The sequence below is a fragment of the Drosophila eugracilis genome, unplaced genomic scaffold (genome assembly GCF_018153835.1).
Source record: "Drosophila eugracilis isolate 14026-0451.02 unplaced genomic scaffold, ASM1815383v1 contig_616, whole genome shotgun sequence".
NCBI classification, from domain to species: Eukaryota; Metazoa; Arthropoda; class Insecta; order Diptera; family Drosophilidae; genus Drosophila; species Drosophila eugracilis.
This window is the reverse complement of record NW_024573499.1, coordinates 291767-316457: the sequence shown is the minus strand read 5'-3', so window position 1 is coordinate 316457 and position 24691 is coordinate 291767. Positions and strand designations below refer to the sequence as shown.

The following is a 24691-nucleotide window of genomic DNA, read 5'->3' as shown; positions in this document are numbered from 1 at the left end:
AGTTAATCAAAGGTATTATTAAGGAGACTGAAAAGCCAAATAGGAACTTTATAGTAAGCTGAACTTAAAGGGTTAACGCCCAAAGACCCCCTCCTGTTAGCCTTCATGCTGTCCGATTGTCTGCACTTGGTTTGTTTTGGTTTGTTTTTGCCACTTTTCGAGTCCTCTTATCTTCGAAGCTTCCGCCATGGGGGGTTGCCTCAAAGTGGGGGTGCGGTGGGATGGCTGAGTGAACTCTAGGGTCGAGTGCCTGAAGTGCCACTGGCATACGAAATAGAAAGAAATGGGTTAATCAGCGCAATTAAGGTCAAAAACACGTAGTGACTATGTGCATATGTGCGTCTGTGTGTGTGACAGTGCGATGTGAATCAAAATTGCGCATACGCCGGGTAAGCCCTGCTATTATTTCATTGCAAAATCTCCCGCTGTGTGGGTCATACATATGCTATTTTCTTTTTTCCTTTTTCGTTTTAGTATTTACCATGCCATGCCTCCCTTTCCTTTACACATGCTCTATGCTCTATGATAAAAAACAAAGTAAGAATCTCGGATTCTCTGCGCCGACGCCAAAGCAGCGATTCATTCTCTAAGCCGTCGACGTTTCGATGCTCTCCGGTTTTTCCTCCGCCTGTATGGGTGAGCGGTGTAACCACGGGCTATAAGATAAAAGCCTCGCGCTCAGTAAACTTTAGATTCGCGTCGACCGTCGACCGTCGAACAGGTCGCATTCGCTACTCGTCCTTCTACTCCGGTGTGTGCGTTTTTCGGATTTTCCTGATTTTCTAGCTCTACAAACGGTTGGTCTTCAGAATCTTTGTGTGACAAGCACCTCGAGAGTGCGGCTTGAAAAGAATCAAAAACAAACAGCGCCAAAATCTCGAAATTACGAGACACGAAACAACGCATTCGAAACACGAAGCGTGTGTTAAGTGTGTTAAGAACGCAAAAACAAAAACTGAAATCAAAATAAAAAACAACCAAAATTAAGAGAAAACAAGTTTCAAGTGCTGAACTGTGCACCATAAATTACCACTCGGCAAGGCGAATCAAAATTAAGGCAAAACTTCTCTCATTTTAAATGCAAAAATTATCATTTGGAAAAACAAGCAACCTTCTGGGTTAAAAATACTCCTTAAATCAGTGATACAGGCTATCAAAAAGCTGGCTTTCACATTGATAAGCGAGAAAACAAATAAACAGTGGGTGTCGCATTAAAAAGATTCCACTTCCGAATATTAAATACATTATGGCATGGCTTAAATTATACATATATTAGAAATTCGCATTTCCTTTCAAGGTCATTAACTTAGTATATGCTATATGGCAAGTTAACTTCGAAGGGATCAATTGATAGGTCAATGTCACAGCAGCACGTGCTTGATATTTGTGAGAGCTCATAACAAGTTATTTATTTTAATAAATTCACTTTCAAGTGAGCAATTTTATTGTTTTTCAATAAGGAAATTTACTTCCTGATTTCAATCTTCATTAGGAATATTGGGGCAGTGATCTTAAAAAGAAATTCAATGATAACTTTCTCATTTTTCTAGGAGTAGCTTTTTCTGTTTTGGCCCAATCAATATTCGGCTATCATACCTAGATACATATATGATTATTTCTGAAGTTCATTGGCCGCACCCGCATTAACATTTATTTATATGCAACCAAAGAACCAGAAAGCCGCACCGAAAAGAACAACTTTTGCATAAAATTAAAGGGGAAATAAAGAGAAGCACTGAGAAACTTAACTAGCCATTGCAATCTGGTTTGGGCAGTGTTAAAGAAAAAGCTTGCAGTTTTCTTGCTCATTTTCTCAAGATGTTCTTAGAGAGTTTAATCTAAGCTGCTCTTTTAAGGAACTTTAGTTGGATGATTTAAGTACTACTTACAGTTTGAAAATAAAAAAGTTAAAACAAATAGAACGAGAAGTCGTAAAAAAAGAGCTTAGGGCGTGGGAACAAAGTTGACAGCTGTAATAAACTCACTTTGGCTGTCAAAGCCCTGCTATTAAATAATATTTCCTAGTACTAAATGTTAACTAACAGATGAGTTACTTTAACGAGCAACGGGACAATATTTCTTCCTCCCATCAGCTGATCGACTATGAATTCTGCGATTATTTTTAGTACCCCTGGCAAGGGTATAACAAACTAAGTCAGGTAGCCGGCGCATAATGATTTCGATTGCGTTTGCGAGAAGAGTCTCAATCGGGTTTCATTGGCCCAGACCTTAATACGTGAGCGGCATAACGAGCCGAAAAAAAAAACACTGCCAAAGAAAACATAATAAATAAAACAATTTGCATTAATTTGAAGTAAATCAGCGAAGCCGCATAAACAGCAAAAAGTGCGCTTTGATTTATACAGTAGACATCGGTCGACCATCGCACACGCCCATTGTTGTCTTTATAATTGATTTTCTGTTTTGTTTAACAAAAAATAAATTGTTAATTATTGTCTGGGAGAGAGAAAGTTGTAAATTTAATGCAAAGTTTACTAAAAGGCCAGCAATTAGTAACTTATTTAATTAAATTATGATTTTGCGTTAGGCTATATCCACTGTTAACGATTTACCAAAGTGATTTAGTTAATTGCTTCAGCTTGCTCTGCTCGAACGCCCCGCTAACAATGGTTTTTCCTCTCCTCCGCAGAATCGGTCATGAAGTGGTTTCTGCTGTTCGTGGTGGCCGTTGGCCTGGGCCTAGCCACCGCCGACTCCGACTCCACCTACAACTACTACCGCCTGCCCACCTCGCTGCGCCCACAGAAGTACCATCTCCGCATTCTCACGCTGCTGGAAAATCCAGAGGACCTGCGCTTTTCCGGCTCTGTTAAGATACTGATTGAGGCCTTGGAAAACACAAAGAACATAACCCTGCACTCGAAAAATCTGACCATCGATGAGTCTCAGATCACTCTTAGCCAGGTCGGTGGAGAGGGCAAGAAGGACAACTGCGTGTCTTCCACTGCGGTGAATCCCACCCATGACTTCTACATCCTCAACACCTGTCAGGAACTGTTGGCCGGCAATTTCTACGAGCTGTATATGCCATTTTCCGCCGACTTGAATCGACAGCTAGAGGGTTATTACCGAAGCTCCTACAAGGATCCTGTGGCCAATACAACCAAGTGGGTCTTTAGAGACATTGGGAAGTAACAAGGAAAGGCAATTGATGGGGATTTCTCTTCTTTCAGATGGATCTCCGTTACCCAGTTCGAACCAGCATCGGCTCGGTTAGCCTTCCCCTGCTTCGATGAGCCCGACTTCAAGGCTCCCTTCGTCGTTACTTTGGGCTACCATAAGAAGTACACCGGACTTAGCAATATGCCCGTGAAGGAAACCAAGCCACAGTAAGGAATATATATTAAGAAAATACAGAAGGATATTCCCCAATTTGTACAACAACTTTTCCCTTTCAGTGAAACCCTTGCCGACTACATATGGTGCGAGTTCCAGGAGTCCGTACCAATGTCCACCTACCTAATTGCCTACTCCGTAAACGATTTCTCCCACAAGCCCTCGACTCTGCCAAACAGTGCCCTCTTCAGGACCTGGGCAAGACCAAATGCCATCGATCAGTGCGATTACGCCGCAGAGTTTGGGCCCAAAGTACTCCAGTACTACGAACAGTTCTTCGGCATCAAGTTCCCGCTTCCCAAGATCGACCAGATCGCAGTTCCCGATTTCAGTGCCGGTGCCATGGAGAACTGGGGCCTGGTGACCTACAGGGAGATAGCCCTTCTCTACTCGGCTGCCCATTCCTCGCTGGCGGATAAGCAACGGGTGGCCAGCGTGGTGGCCCATGAGTTGGCCCATCAGTGGTTTGGAAATCTGGTCACCATGAAGTGGTGGACCGATCTTTGGCTCAACGAGGGATTCGCCACTTATGTGGCAAGTTTGGGTGTCGAGAATATCAATCCGGAATGGCGTGCCATGGAGCAGGAGTCGTTGTCCAACCTGCTGACCATTTTCCGCCGAGACGCCTTGGAGAGCAGCCATCCCATCTCCAGACCCATTCAAATGGTTTCCGAGATTTCGGAGAGTTTCGATCAGATCTCCTACCAAAAGGGTTCGACGGTCCTGCGCATGATGCACTTGTTCCTGGGCGAGGAGTCCTTCCGCTCCGGTCTTCAGTCCTACCTGCAGCAATACTCCTATAAGAATGCCGAGCAGGATAATCTCTGGGAATCGCTCACCCAAGCAGCTCACAAATATCGAGCTCTGCCCAAGAGCTATGACATCAAGAGCATCATGGACTCGTGGACATTGCAAACTGGGTAGGTCTTGAAGAGTATTGGAGGCTGAAAGTAAGCACTAAACATCTTGCTATTTCCAGCTATCCTGTGATCAACGTTACCCGAGATTACTCTGCCAGGACAGCGAAACTTAGCCAGGAACGCTACCTTCTGAATACCCAGATATCTCGGGCTCATCGCGGTGGCTGCTGGTGGGTGCCGTTGAGCTACACCACCCAGGCAGTGCAGGACTTTAATAACACTACGCCCAAGGCTTGGATGGAGTGTGGCAAGAATGGCGAGAGTCTACCCAAGACCATCCAGGATCTGCCAGGAGCCGATCAGTGGGTTATCTTCAATACCCAGCTTTCGACGTTGTACAAGGTCAACTACGATGCCCAGAACTGGAAGCTGCTGATCGAGACTTTGACCACAGGAGACTTCGAAAGGATCCATGTGATCAACCGGGCTCAGCTGATCGATGATGCTCTGTACTTGGCCTGGACCGGTGAACAGGACTACGAGATAGCCATGAGACTGATTGAGTATCTGCAGCGGGAGCGGGAGTATCTGCCCTGGAAGTCGGCCTTTGAGAATCTGAAGCGTGTGGGCCGCATTGTTCGACAGACCCCTGACTTCGAGTTCTTCAAGGTAGGTTCTAGAGATCCTAGATAGTGCAGCTCAATGACCACCAACAACCTGCTCCTCGGTGTAACCTCATTCTCATTTGTATTTCGAAACGAACCTTTCAAAATTGCTCACACCTAAACTCCATTCATCCGCCCACTACACTTGCCGTGGGCGACCAACGAAAAGTTGTTCTTTGTCGTAAGTCTGAGAGTGTCGTAAGAACAAGTAAGAATGACTTGGTCGGACAGTTCGACTTTAAAATACCCGCCACTTTCAGAAGTTTAAGCAGACTTGACAAAAGAAGTATCCTTTCTAGCTTAAAATACTCTACACTGAATGTTTAAGAAGAATGCGAGATGAGTGTCGGGTATACGATCTTGAATTGGATTCCCCCTGAGTAGTTATCATAACTTTACTTATTATATTTCCCAACTTAAACCCATTATTCAGCGCTACATGAAGAAGCTAATCCTGCCGATCTATGAGCATCTGAACGGCATCAACGACACCTTCAGTTCGATTCAGCAGCAGGATCAGGTCCTCTTGAAGACCATGGTGGTCAATTGGGCGTGCCAATACCAGGTAGCGGATTGTGTGCCCCAGGCCTTGGCCTACTACCGCAACTGGAGATCGGAGGCCAATCCCGACGAGAAGAACCCGGTGCCGATCAATGTGCGCAGCACTGTCTACTGCACGTCGATAAGGCATGGATCCGATTCGGATTGGGAGTTCCTGTGGACGCGTTACAAGAAGTCCAATGTGGCGGCCGAGAAGCGGACCATTCTGACTGCTCTGGGCTGTTCGAGGGAGGTGTGGCTGCTGCAGCGTTATTTGGAGCTGACCTTTGACCCCAAGGAGGCCATTCGCAAGCAGGACTCGATGTGGGCCTTCCAAGCGGTGGCCTTCAACGAGGTGGGCTTCCTGCTGGCCAAGAAGTACTTCATGGACAACGTTGACTTCATCTACAAATTGTAAGTTTGTTGATTAATAATTGATGAAATCCTTAATGACATAACTCCTTCTTTCAGCTACCATCCCCTTACCAAGGACATGTCACGCCTTCTGTCACCGCTTTCTGAGCAGGTCATCACGCTGAGCGACTTCAATGAGTTCAAGGACTTTGTCAACAACTCCCGACAGTCGCTCAAGGGCCTGGAGCAGGCCATCCAACAGACCCTGGAGATAATGCTCACCAATGTGCAGTGGAAGGAGCGAAACTACCACCAGATGTCCCGCTCCATCCAGCAGCTTCTCTAGATTAACAGTCCTGTCCAGTCTCTCATCAGCTCAACAAGGAAGAATCTCTTGATTTCAGCAGGAATATTATGAATGTTTAAAGTTTCTTAAATAAACTATTTAATACTCTAGTATTATTCGTGTATCTCAAGATGAAGGTCTTTTCATTTTTAACTTGGAAGATAACATGTTGTTGGCTATGAAGGTGTTAAGGGGGGAAGAACTCAACTTTTTTAGTAAATTTACCTAAAACTAATTCGTAAGAATATCCAAGTAAGCATTTAAATCAGTTTCAACTTGGTCAATCGATATTATCTGCTTCAGAAATGCTGACTTTCCATTCAAAAATACTTTGAAAAATTGTACTTGAAAATTACGCATACGTCGGGTAAGCCCTCTTTTGAGTCACAGTACTAATTGATTCTCACCGCCATTCGCAAAGCCAATCTCTCAATTTTCCAAATTAGTCTCGCCTTTTAAGCTCTCTTAAATAAAGTTCTCTGGAAATTTAGATTACTAGACGCCGTTCGATCGTCGAGGCACCAGCATTCGGTCACCAGCCTTTGGTGAGATTAGTACTCCATCGGTTTGTTTGTTTTTTTTCATATATATATATATATATAGGTCGTGAAATGGTGAAGCACGTTTCAAAGTGTAAAATACACATTTAGAACACGTTTTATTTACGCTCTCGCAATTGCTAAAACTTAATGAAAGTCAATTTCGCCTATTTTGTAAGCTTCGCTGGGAGCTGTAATCCGCAGGTTAGGCTATAGGTTACTATAAAATCAAAGTGTCGTAATTAAGATGTTTTTGTTTACATTTAAATAATTCAATTAACTCAGTTCTGATTAACTATATAATTCCGGATCGAGCTTAAGCTCATGAGTTCATCAGATTTCTGTTCGCGATAATGGCTTTTCGATAAGCCACAGCAGTGAAAAATGAAACTAAGTGTAAATTAGAAACTATTTTTCTGCTTTCTTTCTTAAAAAAAATACACTTTTCACACCTGAGCTATACTAATTAAAGTTCACCGAACCATCATCATTCTCGAACTACAAATGTTTCTCATTATTCCCCTCAGTTTTGGTTATGAAGTGCTTTCTGTTGTTTGTGCTGGCAATCGGCCTAGGATTATCCGCGGCCAACTCAGTTACCAGTTACAACTACTATCGACTGCCGACGGCCCTGAGGCCCCAAAAGTATTACTTGCGTATTCTGACACTGCTGGAAAATCCGAATGAACTTCGCTTTGCCGGGACTGTGAAAATTATAATCGAAGCCCTGGAAAACACCAGGAACATAACGCTGCACTCGAAGGCTCTGAACATCGATGAATCTCGGATAACTCTTCGTCAAATTAGCGGAGATGGGAAGAAGAGTAACTGTGTATCCTCCACATCGGTTAACCCTGTCCACGATTTCTATATCCTTAACACTTGTGACGAACTTTTGGCCGGCAATGTATACAAACTGAGCTTGCCATTCTCTGGCAACCTAAGTCGAGATCTATTTGGCTACTATCGTAGCTCCTACAAGGATCCAGAGACCAACGTTACACAGTGAGTTCTGATCTACAGTCCTGGTTAAAACTAATAGTCTAACTCTCCTTGTAGTTGGTTGTCTGCTACTCAATTTGAACCGACTTCGGCTCGAAAGGCCTTTCCCTGCTACGATGAGCCAGGCTACAAGGCATCCTTCGTGATCACTTTGGGTCATCACAAGGAGCTCACCGGTCTCAGCAACATGCCCGTGAAGGAAACCAGGCCCCAGTATGCCTTCCTCGCTTAAGTACTTAACAATAATACAAGTAATGAACTCCCTCCTTGCAGTGAATCCCTGCCCAACTACATATGGTGTGAATTCCAAGAGTCGGTGCCCATGTCAACCTACCTGGTTGCCTACTCCGTAAACGATTTCTCCCACAAGCCTTCCACTTTGCCCAATGGGGCTCACTTCCGGACTTGGGCCAGACCAAATGCCATCGATCAGTGCGATTTTGCAGCAGAGTTTGGGCCGAAAGTACTCCAGTACTATGAACAGTTTTTCGGCACCAAGTTCCCGCTGCCCAAGATCGACCAGTTGGCTGTTCCCGATTTTGCTGCCGGTGCCATGGAGAACTGGGGTCTGGTGATATATAGAGAGTCTACACTTCTCTTCTCGCCAACTCGTTCTTCTCTGGCGGACAAACAGGACCTTGCGGAAGTAATAGCTCATGAGCTGGCCCACCAGTGGTTCGGTAACCTGGTGACTATGAAGTGGTGGACAGACCTCTGGCTAAACGAGGGATTTGCCACCTATGTAGCTGGCCTCGGTGTGGACAACGTCCATCCCGAATGGCAATCAAAGGACAGAGGATCTCTATCCGCTCTGCTAGCCTCGTTCCGTATGGATGCTTTGGTGAGCAGCCACCCCATATCGAGGCCCATTCAAATGGCGACGGATATCGAGGAAAGTTTCGATGCAATCTCCTATCAGAAGGGATCTTCCGTGCTGCGGATGATGCATTTGTTTTTGGGCGAAGAGTCCTTTCGCTCTGGACTGAAGTCGTACCTTGAATTGTACGCCTATAAAAACGCCGAACAGGACAATCTCTGGGAGTCCCTCACCCAAGCTGCCCATCAAGATGGCGCCCTGCCCAAGAACTACGAAATCAAGACAATCATGGACTCGTGGACTCTGCAAACTGGGTAAGTTTATATGAAAGTTCTACTGACATTTCCCTAAACGATATATCTCTAGCTATCCCATGGTCAATGTGAGCCGAGATTATGCGGCAGGAACTGCAAGACTCAGTCAGGAACGTTATCTGTATAATACCCAGATACCCCGAGCACAACGGGCTGAATGTTGGTGGTTGCCACTGAGCTATACCACCCAGTCGGAGAATGATTTTAACCAAACGATGCCAAAGGCTTGGATGGAGTGCAGCAGGACAGGCGAAAGTATTCCCGTGACTATTCAGGATCTGCCTGGATGCGATCAGTGGGTGATATTCAATAATCAGCTTGCGGCACCATTCAAAGTCAACTACGATGGCCAGAACTGGAAACTGTTGATCGAGACTTTGAACAGCGATAAGTTTGAGAGCATTCATGTGATCAATAGAGCCCAAATCTTGGATGATGTCCTGTTCTTCGCTTGGACAGGGGAACAGGACTACGAGACCGCACTCCAAGTGACCGAATATCTGGAAAGGGAGCGAGATCTTCTTCCTTGGAAGTCTGCCTTCAACAATCTTAAATTGTTAAATCGCATTCTTCGGCAAACTCCCAGCTTTGGGTTCTTCAAAGTAAGCTTTCTGCATTTTTGTAGCTTTCTTATGTAATTGTTTTTTTCCAGCGCTTCATAGCAAAGATCCTTACGCCAATCTACAACGATTTGGGCGGCATGAACGACACTTTCAGCTCGATCCAACATCAAGATCAGATCCTGCTGAAGACCATGGTTGTCAATTGGGCGTGCCAATACCAGGTGGAAGATTGTGTGCCCCAAGCTCAGACCTATTTCCGTAGATGGCGATCCGAGGCCAATCCCGACGAGAATAATCCGGTTCCGATCAACCTTCGCGCCATTGTTTACTGCGCCGCAATAAGATACGGCTCTGATGATGATTGGGACTTCTTATGGTCGCGGTTCAAGAATTCCAATGTGGGCTCCGAGAAGCAGACGATTTTGGGCACCCTCGGTTGCTCTAGAGAAGTTTGGATCTTGCAGCGATATTTAGAGATGGCCTTCAATCCCAAGGGACACATTCGCAGGCAGGAGTCCTCGCTTTGCTTCCACGCAGTTGCCTCCGGACAAGTGGGCTTTCTGCTGGCCAAGAAGTACTTAATAGATAATGTGGAACTTATCCACAAATAGTAAGTTCAGTTTTTCTTTGAATCGAAAGATAAAGAGTTTAAGATAATGTTCATCTTTCAGCTACTATCCACAGACCAGGAGTATGTCTCGCCTTTTGTCGGCGATTTCCGAGCAAGTTATCAGAAGGAGTGACCTGAATGCCTTCAGGGCCTTCGCCAATAACTCTCGACAGTATCTGAAGGGGATTCAACAGGCAATGAAACAGAACCTGGAGATAATGCTCACCAATGTCCAGTGGATGGACCGAAACTATCACCAGGTCTCTCACATCATCCAGCAGCATGTATAGAGGATTCAGTTGTTCATTTTTTTACATTAGGTATACGAATTATGAGAAACTTAAGTTCCTTAAATAAACAACTTAATACTGACTGGTAGATCTCAAATCAAGCAGATGTCTTCCTGAGTGGCGGGTAGCTTTAACATGGAAATATGGGGCCAAAACTTAAGTCCTTGGATGTAAATCAAGTTGAATTTCTTGAACTATTTTCTACTGTGTCTATAAACCGAGGAGAAGAGAAAGTTTTTAGACGTTTATTTAAATGAAAAGAATAATTAAACGAAAATATTCGGCATTAGATAAGCAATCCAATAATGAGTTCTTTCCAATGAGCATCGGTGACCCTTTCCATCAACCAATTCATGTAAGAATTTGAATATCCTTTATGGCTTTTCCATTTCCAATGTTATATACATTTTCTTTTTAGTATTAAATAAATAAATACATATATTGAAAAACCCAATTAATCATCTTCTAATAAAACATATTTTTCTGAGTACCAAACACAAGATTGTACATAAGCTTGGAATGATTTATTTCATCGAAGGCAAGTCGCTGAGCTATAAAGAATCTCAGAAAACTGTGAGTCAATCTCTATACGGTTCGCCTCTCTCAACTCAAAAAGCTCAAAAACCTTTTTGATCCGTTCGAGCTCATCAGAAGTCTGGCATTCGGTGTTTGCCCTCCGTAGTGTTAAGAGGTGTAAGTAGAAACCAGTCCTAGTAAACTGGTACTAGTTTGAAGATCCCACAAAATGAAAAATACATAGAACCTAAAAAATAATTAGTTTGTTAATACCCGAGCTAAGTAACAAGTTTTTTTTATTGTCGTTAAGTGTTTGCCGTCATTATAATTTCATTCTATTTATGATGATAATCATGTTATTCATCACATTAATGAAGCAGTTATTAAAAAAATAATTTAAATCCGCTTGTTGTAGTCCAAGCTTTAATTATTTATAGTTTAATCACGCTTTTTTAATTTCAAAAGATCTTCAGCTCAGTGGCTTTATAGTTTTGATAACAGTTTCGTAAATCAACATGAACATTTTTTGTTTCGGAAGGGAAGCAACTTTTATTTCTATTAGTTAGTTTGTTAGTCTAGTTAGTTAGTTTGCCATCTCATAAAACTTCGCTCTCTCTTAAAGAGAGTTAAGAGTAGAAACCACTTAATTCTGATAATCAATTTCATTCATTTTGTCATATTAGATCTGAACATGAAGTGGGTTCTGTTACTATTGGTGGCACTTAGTCTGCGTTTTCGAACGGCTGATTCTGTCTACGACTACTTCCGTTTGCCGACGGCTCTGCGACCCCAGAAGTACGACTTGCGCATCCTGACACGACTGGAAGATGAAGGGAATCTCAGTTTCAACGGAACTGTGAAAATCAAACTAGAAGCATTGCAGAATACGAAGAACATAACCCTTCACTCGAAGGATCTGGAGATAGATGAGGCTCAGATCACTCTTCGCCAAGTTAGTGGTGAAGGGTTGAAGGACAACTGCGTGTCTTCCACTGAGGTTAATCCCAACCACGACTTCTATATTCTCCACACCTGTCAAGAATTAGTGGCCGGCCATGCCTATGAGTTGGAGCTGCCCTTTTCAGCCGAGTTACAGGATCAACTGGTGGGTTATTACCGAAGCTCATATGTAGATCCAGTGAGCAATGAGACGAGGTGGGTAACGAGATGATAAGGAGACGAAAAGATATTTAAGGATATATTTTTTGCAGATGGATCACTATTACACAATTTGAACCAGCCTACGCTCGAATGGCCTTTCCCTGCTTCGATGAACCTGGCTATAAGGCAGTCTTCGACATCACCTTGGGCTACCACAACAAGTTCACAGGTCTCAGCAATATGCCAGCAAAGGCAACTAAGCCACAGTAAATATCCGCTAATAACTTATTTAACCATCTCACAAATATTAATTCCTTGCAGTGAATCTCTCCCTGATTACGTATGGTCTGAATTTGAAGAGTCTGTGCCCATGTCCACCTACCTGGTGGCTTATACCGTTAACGATTTCACTCACAAGTCTTCGACTCTGCTAACAGGCCCCCTTTTTCGCACCTGGGCAAGACCCAATGCCATCGATCAATGTGATTATGCCGCAGAGTTTGGACCAAAAGTACTCAAGTATTACGAGCAGCTGTTCGGCTTAAAGTTTCCGCTCCCGAAAGTCGATCAGATCGCTATTCCAGATTTCAATGCCGGTGCCATGGAGAACTGGGGCCTGGTGGCGTACTCGGAGAGTTCACTATTGTACTCCAAAGAGTACACGTCGCAGGAAAATGAGAAGGATATTGCGAGCACGGTGGCCCATGAGTTGGCCCACCAGTGGTTCGGTAATCTGGTCACCATGAATTGGTGGACTGATCTCTGGCTCAACGAGGGATTCGCTACTTATGTGGCTGGTTTGGGTGTCGAATACATTCAACCGGACTGGCGTTTTATGGAACAAGCGACAATGTCCAGTCTGCTTACAGTTTTTCGAAAGGACTCCTTTAATAGCAGTCACCCCATATCCAGGCCAATTGAAATGGTTTCAGAAATTTCTGAAAGCTTCGATGAGATCTCTTACGAGAAAGGATCATCAGTGATCCGCATGATGCACTTGTTCCTGGGTGAAGAGTCATTCCGCTCTGGCCTGAAATCGTATCTAGAAAAGTACGCTTATAAGAACGCCGAACAGGACAATCTTTGGGAATCCCTAACTCTGGCGGCTCATAAAGCTGGTTCCCTGCCTAAGAACTACGACCTCAAGACAATTATGGACTCGTGGACTCTGCAAACGGGGTGAGCTTAGGTTTTTCATTAGCCAGTGTTCCTATCTATATATTAATCTGTCCATCTTATGCATAGATATCCCATGGTCAACGTGACACGAAACTACACGGCAAGGACTGCGAAGCTTAGCCAGGAACGCTACCACCTGAATACCGATATATCTAGGGAACACCGTCGTGAATGCTGGTGGGTGCCACTAAGCTATACCAGTCAAGAGAAGAAGGACTTCAACAACACGGCACCCAAGGCGTGGTTGGAATGCGATAAGAATGGGGACAGTCTCCCGAAAACGATTAGCGACCTTCCAGGACCCGATCAGTGGGTAATCTTTAACAACCAGTTGTCATCGCCGTATAAGGTAAACTACGATGCTCGGAACTGGAAGCTTCTGATCGACACATTGAACAGCGAAGAGTACCAGACCATCGACGTGGTCAACAGGGCTCAGCTTATCGATGATGTTTTGTACTTCGCCTGGACAGGAGAACAGGACTACGAGATCGCCTTGGGAGTGATCAATTATCTGCAGAGAGAGCGAGAGCTTCTTCCTTGGAAATCGGCTTTCAACAGTCTTATGACTGTTAGTGACTTTTTCCGAAAGCTGCCGAACTATATGTATTTTAAGGTAACTGTTACAAAAAATGTATTTTCCTCTTAATGCAATCCTTTTCCCACAGAGCTATATGAAGAAACTGATCACCCCGATATATGAGCACTTGAACGGCATCAACGATACGTATTCCACGATCCAACAAAAGGATAAGGTCACTCTGAAGGGAATGGTGGCGAGTTGGGCGTGCTCATACCAGGTATCCGATTGCGTAGATCAGGCGTTGTCCTACTTCCGCAGCTGGCGAGCGGAAGCCAATCCCGACGAGAATAACCCGGTGCCACTTGGGGTGCGTGGCAATGTGTACTGCACTTCTATCGAGCATGGAAGTGACGAGGACTGGGAGTTCCTATGGACAAGGTACGAGATGGCAAACGTGGCTTCTGAAAAGGAGACCATTCTTAACGCCCTGGCTTGCTCGAAGGAGGTGTGGCTGGTGCAGCGCTATCTGGAAAGAATCTTCGTCCCAAATGGGGAGATCCGCAAGCAAGATTCGGTCTCTGTTTTCCAGTCAATTGCCGCCAATGATGTAGGCTTTTTGCTGGCCAAGAAGTACTTAATGGACAATGTGGACTCAATCTCAAAGTTGTATGTTTATTGACATTGATTCTCCTAATCATAAGACAGCTTTTATTAAGGAATCTTTGCTTTTCAGCTTCCATCCTCAGTTCGAGGCAATGTCCGACATTATGAAGCCCCTATCCGAACAGATCTTTTCCCGCAAAGACTACAACGAGTTCAAAACCTTTATCTCCAATTCAAAGGAACAACTCAAGGATTTAGATCAGGCGATCGACCAAACGTTGGAGCAAATCTTAACCAACGTTCAGTGGAAGGAGCGAAACTATCATCAATTCACCCGAGCCATTCAAAGGTTTTTAGTCTCTAAATAAGAGTTTTCTTGAAACTGATACCCATTGGTATCCTTAAAATGAGTTCGTCTAATTGTTTTCAACTTTAACTAAATTCAAAATTACCCATACGCCACGTAATTCTCATGATTAAGTCATAAAATCTGTGCTTTAAAATTGAACTTTTCGCTTTCAGTCTTCAATCTCTATTCTGCTAAGTATAGGTTCTGTTACTTCAATAAATACAAATTAATAGTAATAAATAAGTGAAAAGAATAAGACCCAATTTAGATATATTTATTGTCAATTTTGGTAAGTATCCGGTAATAATCGCTGTTCTGGTAAAACAAAGAGGAAGCGGAACAAAAATGTATAAGCAAATATATGCTAGCTATTATTACGTCATATGCTTCAATCGTTCCGATTATTTTGTAATCTTTCCTAGAACTACAAGTACCGAAGTTCATAAGTTCAAAACCAGTACAAGAAGATAAGGTACATTTTCATTAACAAAATTTTTAGAAACGTTTTGAAATCGTCTTTAATTCTTGGCATGAGGTTAGCTTAGGATGATTCATTTTAAAGGGAATTGTGATGCTGGTGATAGTGACGCTGAAGGCAGACCCAACGAGTGCCCATTTTTCAGTTTACGGTTCTAATGAGGATTGGGAATTCTTTTAAAGGCTCTAGGTTGCTTGTGGTTTTCGTTGGCCAAAAATAACTTTATGGACAACGTGGACCATATTTGAAAGTTTTTAGTAAGGACAGCCAAAATCAGAAACGGTGTTCCGTCCTAGTTTTATTTCCAGCTGGAAATGACTGGACCGGATGAGCTCTATAATTAAAAGTAGACTATTTTGTTTATATGTAAGTTGTATATATCGTATATTTAGTTAAGCATGTTCTATAATGCTAATCAATAATAAACATAAATATAATTGGAATCAAACGGTTCTCACTTTGACCAAGCCGCTCCGTAATCAAACTTATGAGTTTCATAAAACAGCTGAATCGATTCCTTACGTTGCTCAGTGTTAGTGTTATACTAAATGGTTAAATGTAAACTTTACACATTACAATGTACACGAATCTTTGCTCTGTAAATGTTAATATCACTATAGCAGCGCTCTTGAAAAAAATTAAACTGAACTAAACTAGAGTCATGTTATGCGTGGAGAAAGGAAACTAAGGATAATCCACTAAACATATTGCGTAAGTTGTGTGCTATTACAATTATTACAGATATTATAATTTTATTACAATTATTTATCAATATTACATTACAATCGTGTGTGTGTGTGAGTGTGTTGTGTATGAAGTTCTGCTGCAGCTTGTCATATGAAAACGCTTTTATAAACTATGCAATCAAATTCATAACAATTCTCAGTTGTTCGCTTGATCTATGCCTGCCTGTCCGTCACTTTCGATTCAATCGTCTATATTTCACTTTTGAGGTGTGCCATGAGTTTAACAACTATTCAACACTTCGTATATATTTGTGTTTGCATGGGTAGGTATAGCTCATTGTTTACAATAAACCATTCCAGTTACTATATGTATATCGGATGCTGTAATTATTACAGATTTCATCGTCTGCTAGACCCAAATGTCAACCCCGTGCTGCCAATGCAACTGGGTATCGTATGTCCTATGAGAATATTGGAGATTATTCATTACTATTAATAATAATTACTATTATTACAACACTCGCCTGTTCTGCCATGCACTATTTTGAATCAAAGATTTTGTAATTTTATTGCTTTCGCTTTTAATTTATGTACGAGTATATCGAAAACGTTTTCCGAATGTCAGTTACATTCAATGGAGCAAACAATCTCAACGTTTTAAATTCGTGTTCTCAATGTGACGCGTTCGGTATGTTTATTTAATAACGATAAGAATACTATAATATAATGCTAAATCAAATGCATCGATTGAACAGAATGAACTGATTGCTACTAGTAAAAACAATAGTTATATGATCTTCGGATATGGGGAGAGGGAGCCTTGGGGCATTTGGAATTGAGGCCTCAGTCAAACCACTGGTTAGTTAATGAATAGTTATGCATGTAGATAAACGATAGAGCTTAGTACGATTACATTGTTTAACAAACAGACTTCTTCTTTTGCTTATTATTCTAGGCTAGAGACATCTCCAATCTGATCAGTATGCCGATGTCAATCCACATTCACTTTTCCTACTTTCCACTGGATTTCTGGGATACGACACTGCCTCATATCTTGTGCGATCCGCTGGCCACGTTGTCGTTCGCCCAAGAGCTCTGGGCTGTCGATGCTGGTGGAGGCGTTGAGGATGTTCCTGGCTTTGGCGGAGTGGCCTTTTGCGGCTGAAGATCGAATCGTGCGTAGAAGAGCAAGTAGGGCGTTATTGTAATCTTTCGAGTGGGTGATAGAAGCTCCTCAAACTCCCTTTGGGTCATGGCTTTGATCTTATCATCGTCGCACATGTACCAAATGGGATCTGTGCCTCCGTGGGCGTAGTTGGCTCTGACACCTCCGCGTCCCGTGCTACCGTAACCCGTCGGATATGTAGTGCCCGGTGCACCAAAACTGAGATTGCTGTTGCTTCCATTTTGCAGGGATTCCTCGCTAAAATCGCTGCAACTGGCCGAATTGCTGCTGCTCGTCTGCTGGTTACAACAGAGACGCATGGCACAGCAGTTGACCCCCTGACAAGTGGTGTTCATGCTCAGTTTTCCGATTCCATTGGTGATGTTCTTGCTGCTGGTCCCATTCACCTGCTTAACATTCTTGCTCATATCACCACTGCTGGAGGCCTTACTGCGCCCGAACTTCATCTTCTTCATCAAAATGTTACCTGAGGAGGCCAATGCCGAGGCTGCTGCAATCACTGGGGTACTGGCCACGGAGCTGCTTCCATTGCTTGGAGCTGTGTTTTCATTGGAGGACACCGCTTGCGAAGACATCGTTTGCGAGCCCGTCATTGTATTTCTTCTATCCTTCGGACAATTAACATAGTCACTGGCCAGATCCAAGAAGCACGTATAGGCGATGTAGTGGCCAACAGTCAGAGTGGCTCCGACATGGGTGATCACGCTGTACAGCTTATAAACGTGGAGCTTGTTGCCTTCGCCCAGCTCACAACAGGTGGCGCAAAAGCAGGGCAGAGTGAAGGTAGTGGGCACGTACGTACTCACCTTCTCCATGCCACCTGAAAAGCGGTTCAGCTGAATGACCAGTAGGCGGGGCAGCACCTCGTACGAGATGGACCTTATGGCCTCGGTGTAGCCCGTGCACTGGTTACAGCTGTACTTGTTCTCCCCGCGAAAATACTCCTTCGTGATACACGAATTCTGAAAGATCGATATTATTAAGAAATACGTTCTGTGCTTTTATTTAGCTCACTCACCTGAATATAGGTGCTAGGTTTGTCCTGGAGATCGGAATTGTCATATCCTGAAATGGGAACAGGCACAGAAATATCGAGCATGCCCTGCTTTTGCCTCGTGATCGTCTCACAGCTGAGGCACTTTGTTGTCAGCACCACAATGCCCTCGAAGTCGGAACTGAAGAAATTCAGGTTCAACTCGCGTATTCGCTCCTCCAGACGCATTTTGTCTTTCAGCATGGTGGCCGAATTCGTTTCGTCATCGCTGGAGCACTTTGTGGTCTGTGGTGCTGGTAATGTCGGCAATGCAACACTTGTGGGAACAGCGCTGCTGCCAGTGCCACTTCCACTTCCGCTGGCACTGCCACCACTGAGATCAACTGTGTTTAGATAGAACAGGCTGTTGGCGGTGGCGTGGGCAGTGCCCGCTCCGCTTATCCCGCCCGCCGTGGGACTATTGTCCTTGAGCGGCGACTGAACGCGCGTCGACTTTGATGACTTGACCTCGTCTTTTCTTTTTGATTTGCGGGAGAAAAACGACGTTTTAGTCGTGGTTATTTGACTAGTTGCCAGCGATCCATTTCCGGAGCTCAGGTTTTGTGACGCAGCGGAATCTGTGCGATCCTGGGACTCACCGGTATCGACTTCATCTGGGTTAGCTATATAGCTAAAAATATAAGGAAAACATATTAAATTTAATTCAAAATATTCTCGTATAGATAACTTACCCATTGGCAATGACTTCGGGGCATTCGCCGATGGCCTTGATCAGCGACTGATTAGTTTCGCGGATGCAGTTAAGCACGCACATAAGAAACTCATGAGCATCCTGCTGCTGGTTGCCTTCAAAAGTGGCATTCACATCCTGGATGGCATGCAGCAGCGTATCGGCATGATAGGGCTCCGTGGAGTCAGCCATCTCATTGCCGTGCAGGTTGTTATACAGTTCATGTAATTTTTCGGTTACCGACTGATGAGTTGACTTGCTGGAACCGCTGCCACTGCTTCCGCTATTAACTCCTCCATTGAGGCTGCTGTATTGATCCGTACTGGTGGCTAGATCCTTGCTGCTCCAGCTGCGAGCATTCTCCAACTGAGCGGCACTCACATTCCGACCAAGTGACGCCGACCTGGCCGTTTGCTGGCGAACGATGGTCTGCTGCACCACGTTCAGGTCCTGTATCAGGTGATGCAGACTGTGCAAAAAGTGCGGCGCAAAGCGCAGGGTGTATACCACCGAATTCAAGTAGCAACTATTGCCAATGTTGCAAAGCGTTCCCATCGAAGGAGCGTGGTTCAGGGCCGACGCACTTCCATTCAAAGGCGCGCCCGCTCCCGACGTTATGCTACCTCCATTGGGCCCGTAATACTGATGGCTCTGCAGCTCCTGAGACTCGATGTCGTTAGATGAGGATCCAGTGCCTGATCGGGCACCGTTGCCTCCATATCCGTTCGCCACACGACGCTCATCGGTGGTTGCCTGAAATCGACGATCGTACAGTGACATCGTATTGGTATTGGTCCTTTTGCGGCTGGACCGCGTTCCTGTTGCTCCCGACTTTCCTGCGGCGTTGAGTTCAGCCTGCGCTGCCGCAATTGCGGCCGCCGTTTCCGGCGAATGGATCTCGATCTCTCTTAGAAGTTTGTTACCCCTAGTTCGTTTGGGTCCTCCCGCAACGCGTCGCTTTTTCCCAGCTGGCTTTGTCTCCTGCGCCTCCTCAACGCGATTCCAAAACTCCGGACTAAAAAGTTCTGGAAAAAAGATGAATGTTATTAACACGATTAAAAATTGTAAAACTTTAAAACATGAGAACTACTAGGATAATATAAAATAAAGAATTTATATTCCAAAAAAAATTAACTAATTGGAATTGGGGAACTTGGTTCACATACGTGTGTAGGAGAATGAGATTATTGTAATCAGTTATGTGATAATCAAAAGTAGCTATCTTTCCAAACGTAATCACATAGGTGTTATATAATTTTATAACTACGCTGATCACAATATTTGCTTTTAACATGTTGTGGCGTTTAACGGAAAACAGTGAAACCTGGTATATGATTCTCATTGACTTTCAGAGCCAAATCCTACCTGGTGGAGTGTATTCAGTATATTCTGTGGGCGTAGGCGAAGGTGCCTGAACAAGCGCTGGTGGTGGAGCGACTTCTGGCTGCTTTAGGCCAACTTCGAGTGGATCCTTGGTCGCGGATTCTTGACGGGAACGTAGACTGGAGCAGCGTGAAGTGTCGGCGACATAAACACGACGCTGTCGCTTTTTAACAGGTGAACTCTTCGACGGGTCCGCAATCAGAATAGTCTGACTGGGTGCGACCTGACCGCAGACTACCAAAGGATAAAGGATAGATACTTCGAAGATGTGTGCTTGCTGCTGTTGATCCGGTTGATCTGGCTGTAAATTTAATTGCTCGTGCTCCTTATTTGGCAGATCCTGCAGATGCTGGATGATATTTTCCTGTGAAACCTGCTGGTCCTGCTCTTCTTTTGGTTGATCCTGCTGCTGATTACCCTGGATGTTGCTGACCGTATCACTGGTCTCGATTTGAGTGGGTGGAAGACTGGCTGGTTCCTCTTTGCGCTCATTTACGTCATATTCGTGCATCTTTCATTATCCTGCGGATGTGGATATGTAATTAATACCAGGCATTGTACAGCAGTTACAATATCATATGAAAGTGTGGAATCGAGGTGAGCAATGCCAGGCGACTGGCCACAATCACAACAGGTTCCCAGCGATAAGAGGTCCGCTATTGATAATCAATTACTAATCTACACATGTGGGGACACAAACTCAAGTAGTGATTCATAGCCAGGTAAATACCGAAGTTCAAGGGGGAACGGGAATATATATGGTATCAGTATATCTGTGCCATCTTCTCAAGCTAATAACTTTCAAAGCTTAGCCTGCAAAGCTTTTAAATTCAGCCTCGGTCAGCTGTTTTCTTGATTTTCCTTTTATGGTGGGTGCCTGCACCTTTTGCCCGATCACATGCGGTGTCATCCAATCAGACAATATATAATGTCATAATCCCACGCTCGTTACTGCAGCCAATCAAAAACCAATTGAATAGATATAGACATGAACCCGTGAACTTGGCCATAATTATGTAAAAACGGAAAGGGGGCGGTGGGTGGCTAGGTGGATGGATGGATGGATGGATGCATGGTGGATGGCAAATGCAATGTAAACTATATTACTATTGATTTTGTTGCTTTTGCTCGGATGAAGGTCACTGCGAAATACGGAGGACAGATTTGTTAAAACCCAAAATCGGGTGCCCCAAACTAGGTAAACAGTTAAGCCGTTATAATGGCGATAATTTATGCACGGCTATGGGTATAAGATGCTTAAGTAGGTTTGCACATTGCAAGGCCTCTAAAATATAACACTCACATATCGGGGAAGCAATGCTGCGCTATACGGATCGGGGAAAAAGTTATAGAACGCCGATTTAGCCGCCGATCAAATGCAAAAAAAATTGTAAAGAAATTTTGTTTGCAACGTAAGACACGCACACACATACGTACACCCGTACTCACACATTTACACGCACACGCTACTCGCTGCGTTAACAGCACTTTTCACTTTTTTCACGCACAGTTGCCGGGTTTATGACCATTTGTCGATTTTTATCTCACACACGACAGTCAACTAGCTGCCGGCTAATCAGCATAAGCTTTAGTTCAATTTAGGCCGGACTTTAGTTAAATATTCTCATTTAGTTAGTCCAGCGAAATTATTATATGCAGCGGACGACTAGGGATGGGATGCAGAAACTATAATCGATGTCAGTCGGGCTAGCGATTGTTTTGCTATTTCTACTATCGATATCGGTCGCCAATCGAATAATACTTTTTTGAATACATTTTTGGCGCTTTTCCAAACTTTTAAAAAAAATAAATAATTTGTATAAATGTAAGTAATATAATTTTTATAAATGTACAGTAAGAAACTATACATAGTTGATGATTGCAATCGGAAATATGAAGATTATATTTACGGTAATTCCAAAAGAACACATTTTTATGGAGATTAAAGCATATTTGGAAAGGCAAAAGGTGTTGGCAAAGGTAATTTAAATATTATGCTATTCCATAAAGCCAGCAAAGTGATAATTAGCAGAATACACTCATTAATATGAATAAGTAGTTGCGTGGAATAGCGATTAGAGGGCCTAAATATACTCACAATGACAGCATGAATTAAAATAAGCTACATAAGTGCAATTGACTTGTTTGCTTTGGCTTTTCCTTTCGCGCGCACTGAGCCACTGGACCACTGAGCCACTGGACCACCGAAAACCACGGAGTGGGCCAACGTAACAAGAGGGCGGGCACAATAAATTACCGATGTGCAATTGCCAGTCGGCAGTGGTCGAGCGGGCTGGCTGGTTACTGGCATGACCATATAAAATCACTCCAGGCACACGAGTGGATATATTTTATCTCCATTGTCAGTTTTGTTTTGCACACACAATTTCGCAGCTGGGAAAGCAGCCGAGTCACGCAGTCTAAACTGTAAACTATATCAATTAAAGCCCACTAAAAATTGACCATGAACTGGTTAGGACTGCAACGGAATCATCCACTTCTAGGGTTCGACCTTTGCCTTAACTCTCAAACTGAGATTTGGTGGGTAAATGACCACCACTCTCAAGTGGCTTTGAATTTGTGCCACCGTTTCGGCCACCCACCAGCCCCTTACCACCTTCTCTGATTTATTTTTATAGTCCACCCAGAGAAAATATTTCCAGCATTAGTCAGCAGTTCTTCTAGCTTTCTTATAAAAATATGATTTTCATTGTCAAAACTTAATGACTTCTTGAAAATAGAAGAATAAGAATTTTTATACCAAATTCACAAACTTAGAATTAGAAAACATTTTTTTTAATTTACAAACAATACAATAATTTTTTAATCAAATTATTTGTTGTGTATTTGCACCAATTCTTCCAAAATTGTACACCTGCTCATTGTTGTTATTATTGTTTACGCTGGTCTTACTGTTCGTATTCAGCTGCTATTTTGCTATTAACACGCTTTTGAGCCATTTATACCGGTGTACTTGGTGTTGTTGGCCAAGCAAACTACAAACTACCAACTACCGCATTTCCCCAAACCAAGCCAGCTTCAATTTTCGATAGCCACTCGAGGCGAGCAGTTCGGAGCGGATCGACGGTACAGAGTGTTGGTGTCCATCGAATCGAACGTCAGTTCCTGGATTCGAACATGTTGTGGATAATGGGGCTAGTAGTGACCGCCATGCGGCTCTATTACGAGGCAAATGCCACTGTGGCAAATGTCACGGTGATTGAAGACATTAGGAACGCCTTCAGAGGCGTCACCAATGATACGGAGTTGGTGAATCACATAATACCGGAAATGTACGGGGCGAGCATGCGTAGTGCGAATCCCTCGTTTGTCTTTAAAATGCCCAGAAAATCGATCGGTGGTGGTGATGTCTTTGAGCTGCTAACAATGCAGCGATCCGATTTCGCGGAACCAATCTTTCCCAATGTCACCCACTTGGCCACGGTCATAGATTCATCCGCCACGACTCCGCCGGACACCAGCGTGAAGACCAGTCTGGTCAAAACGCCGCAACTGGAGTGGCAGCAGATGGGACTGGATGGATGGACAGGGGAGTTAAAGCCCCCAGAGCCATGGCTGGAACAGGGTCATAAGTGAGTTAGAATTCAGTAGTTCTAAACCCTATGGTGTCAAATTTTAAAAATATTGTTTCGTAACTTTCATTACCTTAAATGAGATTTTTATAGTTTCAAAAATTAAAAACGAACAGGTGTAAAAGTTTAATTAAAATTTAACTTTAGGTAATGCTAGCTCATTAAACGTAATTAGTAGATTTAGGTTTCACCTTGGGCGAAATTTTGTTTATTGTTAATCGAAAAGAAAGTTCTTTAAATTGGATATATATTTTTAAAAACCATAATTAAAATATTTCATATCACTAATCATATACTCTAAAACTCACCCGTAAAAAGAATTTTAATGATTACGCCTCAAGTTATTTTCCAGGGACACTAGCCCGCCTATCAGCTGGCAGAACTCGTATCCCCATGATGAGATACACCTTGACTTCAAGAACAATCATTTCGATGGCCGGGTGACGGACATACGTGTGATAACATCAACAACTGGTAAACCAGCGGAGGTGGAAGACCTGATGAATGGCCAAAATGTATATATAGCAAGGGTAAACGATCCTTTTGGATTCTCCATGAAGTGGAGCTTCAATAATGACAGCGGTCAGGAGCAAGAACTTTTGCAAGAGGGAGATCGTGGTAAAAGGGATGTAGCTCGGCTATACTCCATGATCAAGTGTTCCACGGGTTGTGACCCGCTGATTTACAAGGGCTATGGCTGCTATTGTGGATTCGGCGGACACGGAGTTCCCGCCGATGGCATCGATCGCTGTTGTCGCCTGCATGACAAGTGTTACGGCCAAAGCAACTGCATCTCCTATCTGGAATACTTTGTGCCCTATATATGGAAGTGTTATCGTGGCAAACCACTTTGCGCCGTAGACCATGGAGAATTCGGTGGCCCCGATTCCTGTGCTGCCCGTCTCTGCCAATGCGACCTGCGACTCTCCAGATGTCTAAAGAAGTTCTACTGTCCGCAACGTCGCTCCATTTGCCACTCATCCAGATCTCGGCGCTTACAGAACCTCATATTTTTCGATTGATGTTTATTGTTAATGGTAGTTTGTGATATGTACTACCAAAATGAAATTTTGTTACTAGAAATCAATGGAATAAATATAATAAATAAAAAAA

The 24691-nt window shown here is 43.6% G+C and overlaps 5 protein-coding genes across 12 annotated transcripts; 4 read left to right on the top strand and 1 right to left on the bottom strand.

The window, feature by feature from the left end:
- The first annotated feature begins 707 nt into the window (after positions 1 to 707).
- LOC108116073 (aminopeptidase Ey-like) lies at positions 708 to 6252 on the top strand. Of its 4 annotated transcripts, none has more exons than XM_017227788.2 (7): positions 708 to 797; positions 2651 to 3128; positions 3195 to 3350; positions 3420 to 4277; positions 4337 to 4886; positions 5316 to 5836; positions 5894 to 6252. In XM_017227788.2, the coding sequence occupies exons 2-7, from the start codon at positions 2659 to 2661 to the stop codon at positions 6120 to 6122; spliced, it is 2784 nt and encodes a 927-aa protein (XP_017083277.1). In that variant the 5' UTR covers positions 708 to 797; positions 2651 to 2658; the 3' UTR covers positions 6123 to 6252. The 4 variants fall into 4 exon arrangements, with proteins under 4 accessions (XP_017083277.1, XP_017083279.1, XP_017083280.1 ...); XM_017227790.2 differs by having other exon boundaries at positions 712 to 751; XM_017227791.2 differs by lacking the exon at positions 708 to 797 and adding an exon at positions 2136 to 2159.
- Positions 6253 to 6420: 168 nt separating this feature from the next.
- On the top strand, positions 6421 to 10383 carry LOC108116098 (aminopeptidase N-like). Of its 4 annotated transcripts, XM_041819356.1 has the most exons (8): positions 6665 to 6865; positions 7189 to 7666; positions 7721 to 7876; positions 7937 to 8794; positions 8847 to 9396; positions 9447 to 9967; positions 10029 to 10287; positions 10347 to 10383. In XM_041819356.1, the coding sequence occupies exons 2-7, from the start codon at positions 7197 to 7199 to the stop codon at positions 10255 to 10257; spliced, it is 2784 nt and encodes a 927-aa protein (XP_041675290.1). In that variant the 5' UTR covers positions 6665 to 6865; positions 7189 to 7196; the 3' UTR covers positions 10258 to 10287; positions 10347 to 10383. The 4 variants fall into 4 exon arrangements, with proteins under 4 accessions (XP_017083307.2, XP_017083305.2, XP_041675290.1 ...); XM_017227818.2 differs by lacking the exons at positions 6665 to 6865; positions 10347 to 10383 and adding an exon at positions 6421 to 6489 and having other exon boundaries at positions 10029 to 10339; XM_017227816.2 differs by lacking the exon at positions 10347 to 10383 and having other exon boundaries at positions 6634 to 6687; positions 10029 to 10339.
- A 533-nt stretch (positions 10384 to 10916) lies between these two features.
- On the top strand, positions 10917 to 15135 carry LOC108116028 (aminopeptidase N-like). The gene is made up of 7 exons (XM_017227715.2): positions 10917 to 10950; positions 11457 to 11928; positions 11985 to 12140; positions 12196 to 13053; positions 13120 to 13669; positions 13722 to 14242; positions 14310 to 15135. Exons 2-7 carry the CDS (start codon positions 11465 to 11467, stop codon positions 14545 to 14547), a joined length of 2787 nt encoding a protein of 928 aa, XP_017083204.1. The 5' UTR covers positions 10917 to 10950; positions 11457 to 11464; the 3' UTR covers positions 14548 to 15135.
- A 1219-nt stretch (positions 15136 to 16354) lies between these two features.
- Positions 16355 to 21649, bottom strand: LOC108116026 (ubiquitin carboxyl-terminal hydrolase 1). Of its 2 annotated transcripts, XM_017227714.2 has the most exons (6): positions 21435 to 21649; positions 21289 to 21310; positions 19968 to 20507; positions 18604 to 19627; positions 17897 to 18542; positions 16355 to 17840 (listed from the first exon to the last, which is right to left on the bottom strand). In XM_017227714.2, the coding sequence occupies exons 3-6, from the start codon at positions 20494 to 20496 to the stop codon at positions 16740 to 16742; spliced, it is 3300 nt and encodes a 1099-aa protein (XP_017083203.1). In that variant the 5' UTR covers positions 20497 to 20507; positions 21289 to 21310; positions 21435 to 21649; the 3' UTR covers positions 16355 to 16739. The 2 variants fall into 2 exon arrangements, with proteins under 2 accessions (XP_017083203.1, XP_017083202.1); XM_017227713.2 differs by lacking the exon at positions 21289 to 21310.
- A 1398-nt stretch (positions 21650 to 23047) lies between these two features.
- LOC108115953 lies at positions 23048 to 24600 on the top strand. Its single transcript, XM_017227590.2, has 2 exons — positions 23048 to 23578; positions 23931 to 24600. The coding sequence occupies exons 1-2, from the start codon at positions 23124 to 23126 to the stop codon at positions 24598 to 24600; spliced, it is 1125 nt and encodes a 374-aa protein (XP_017083079.2). The 5' UTR covers positions 23048 to 23123.
- The last annotated feature ends 91 nt before the right edge of the window (positions 24601 to 24691 follow it).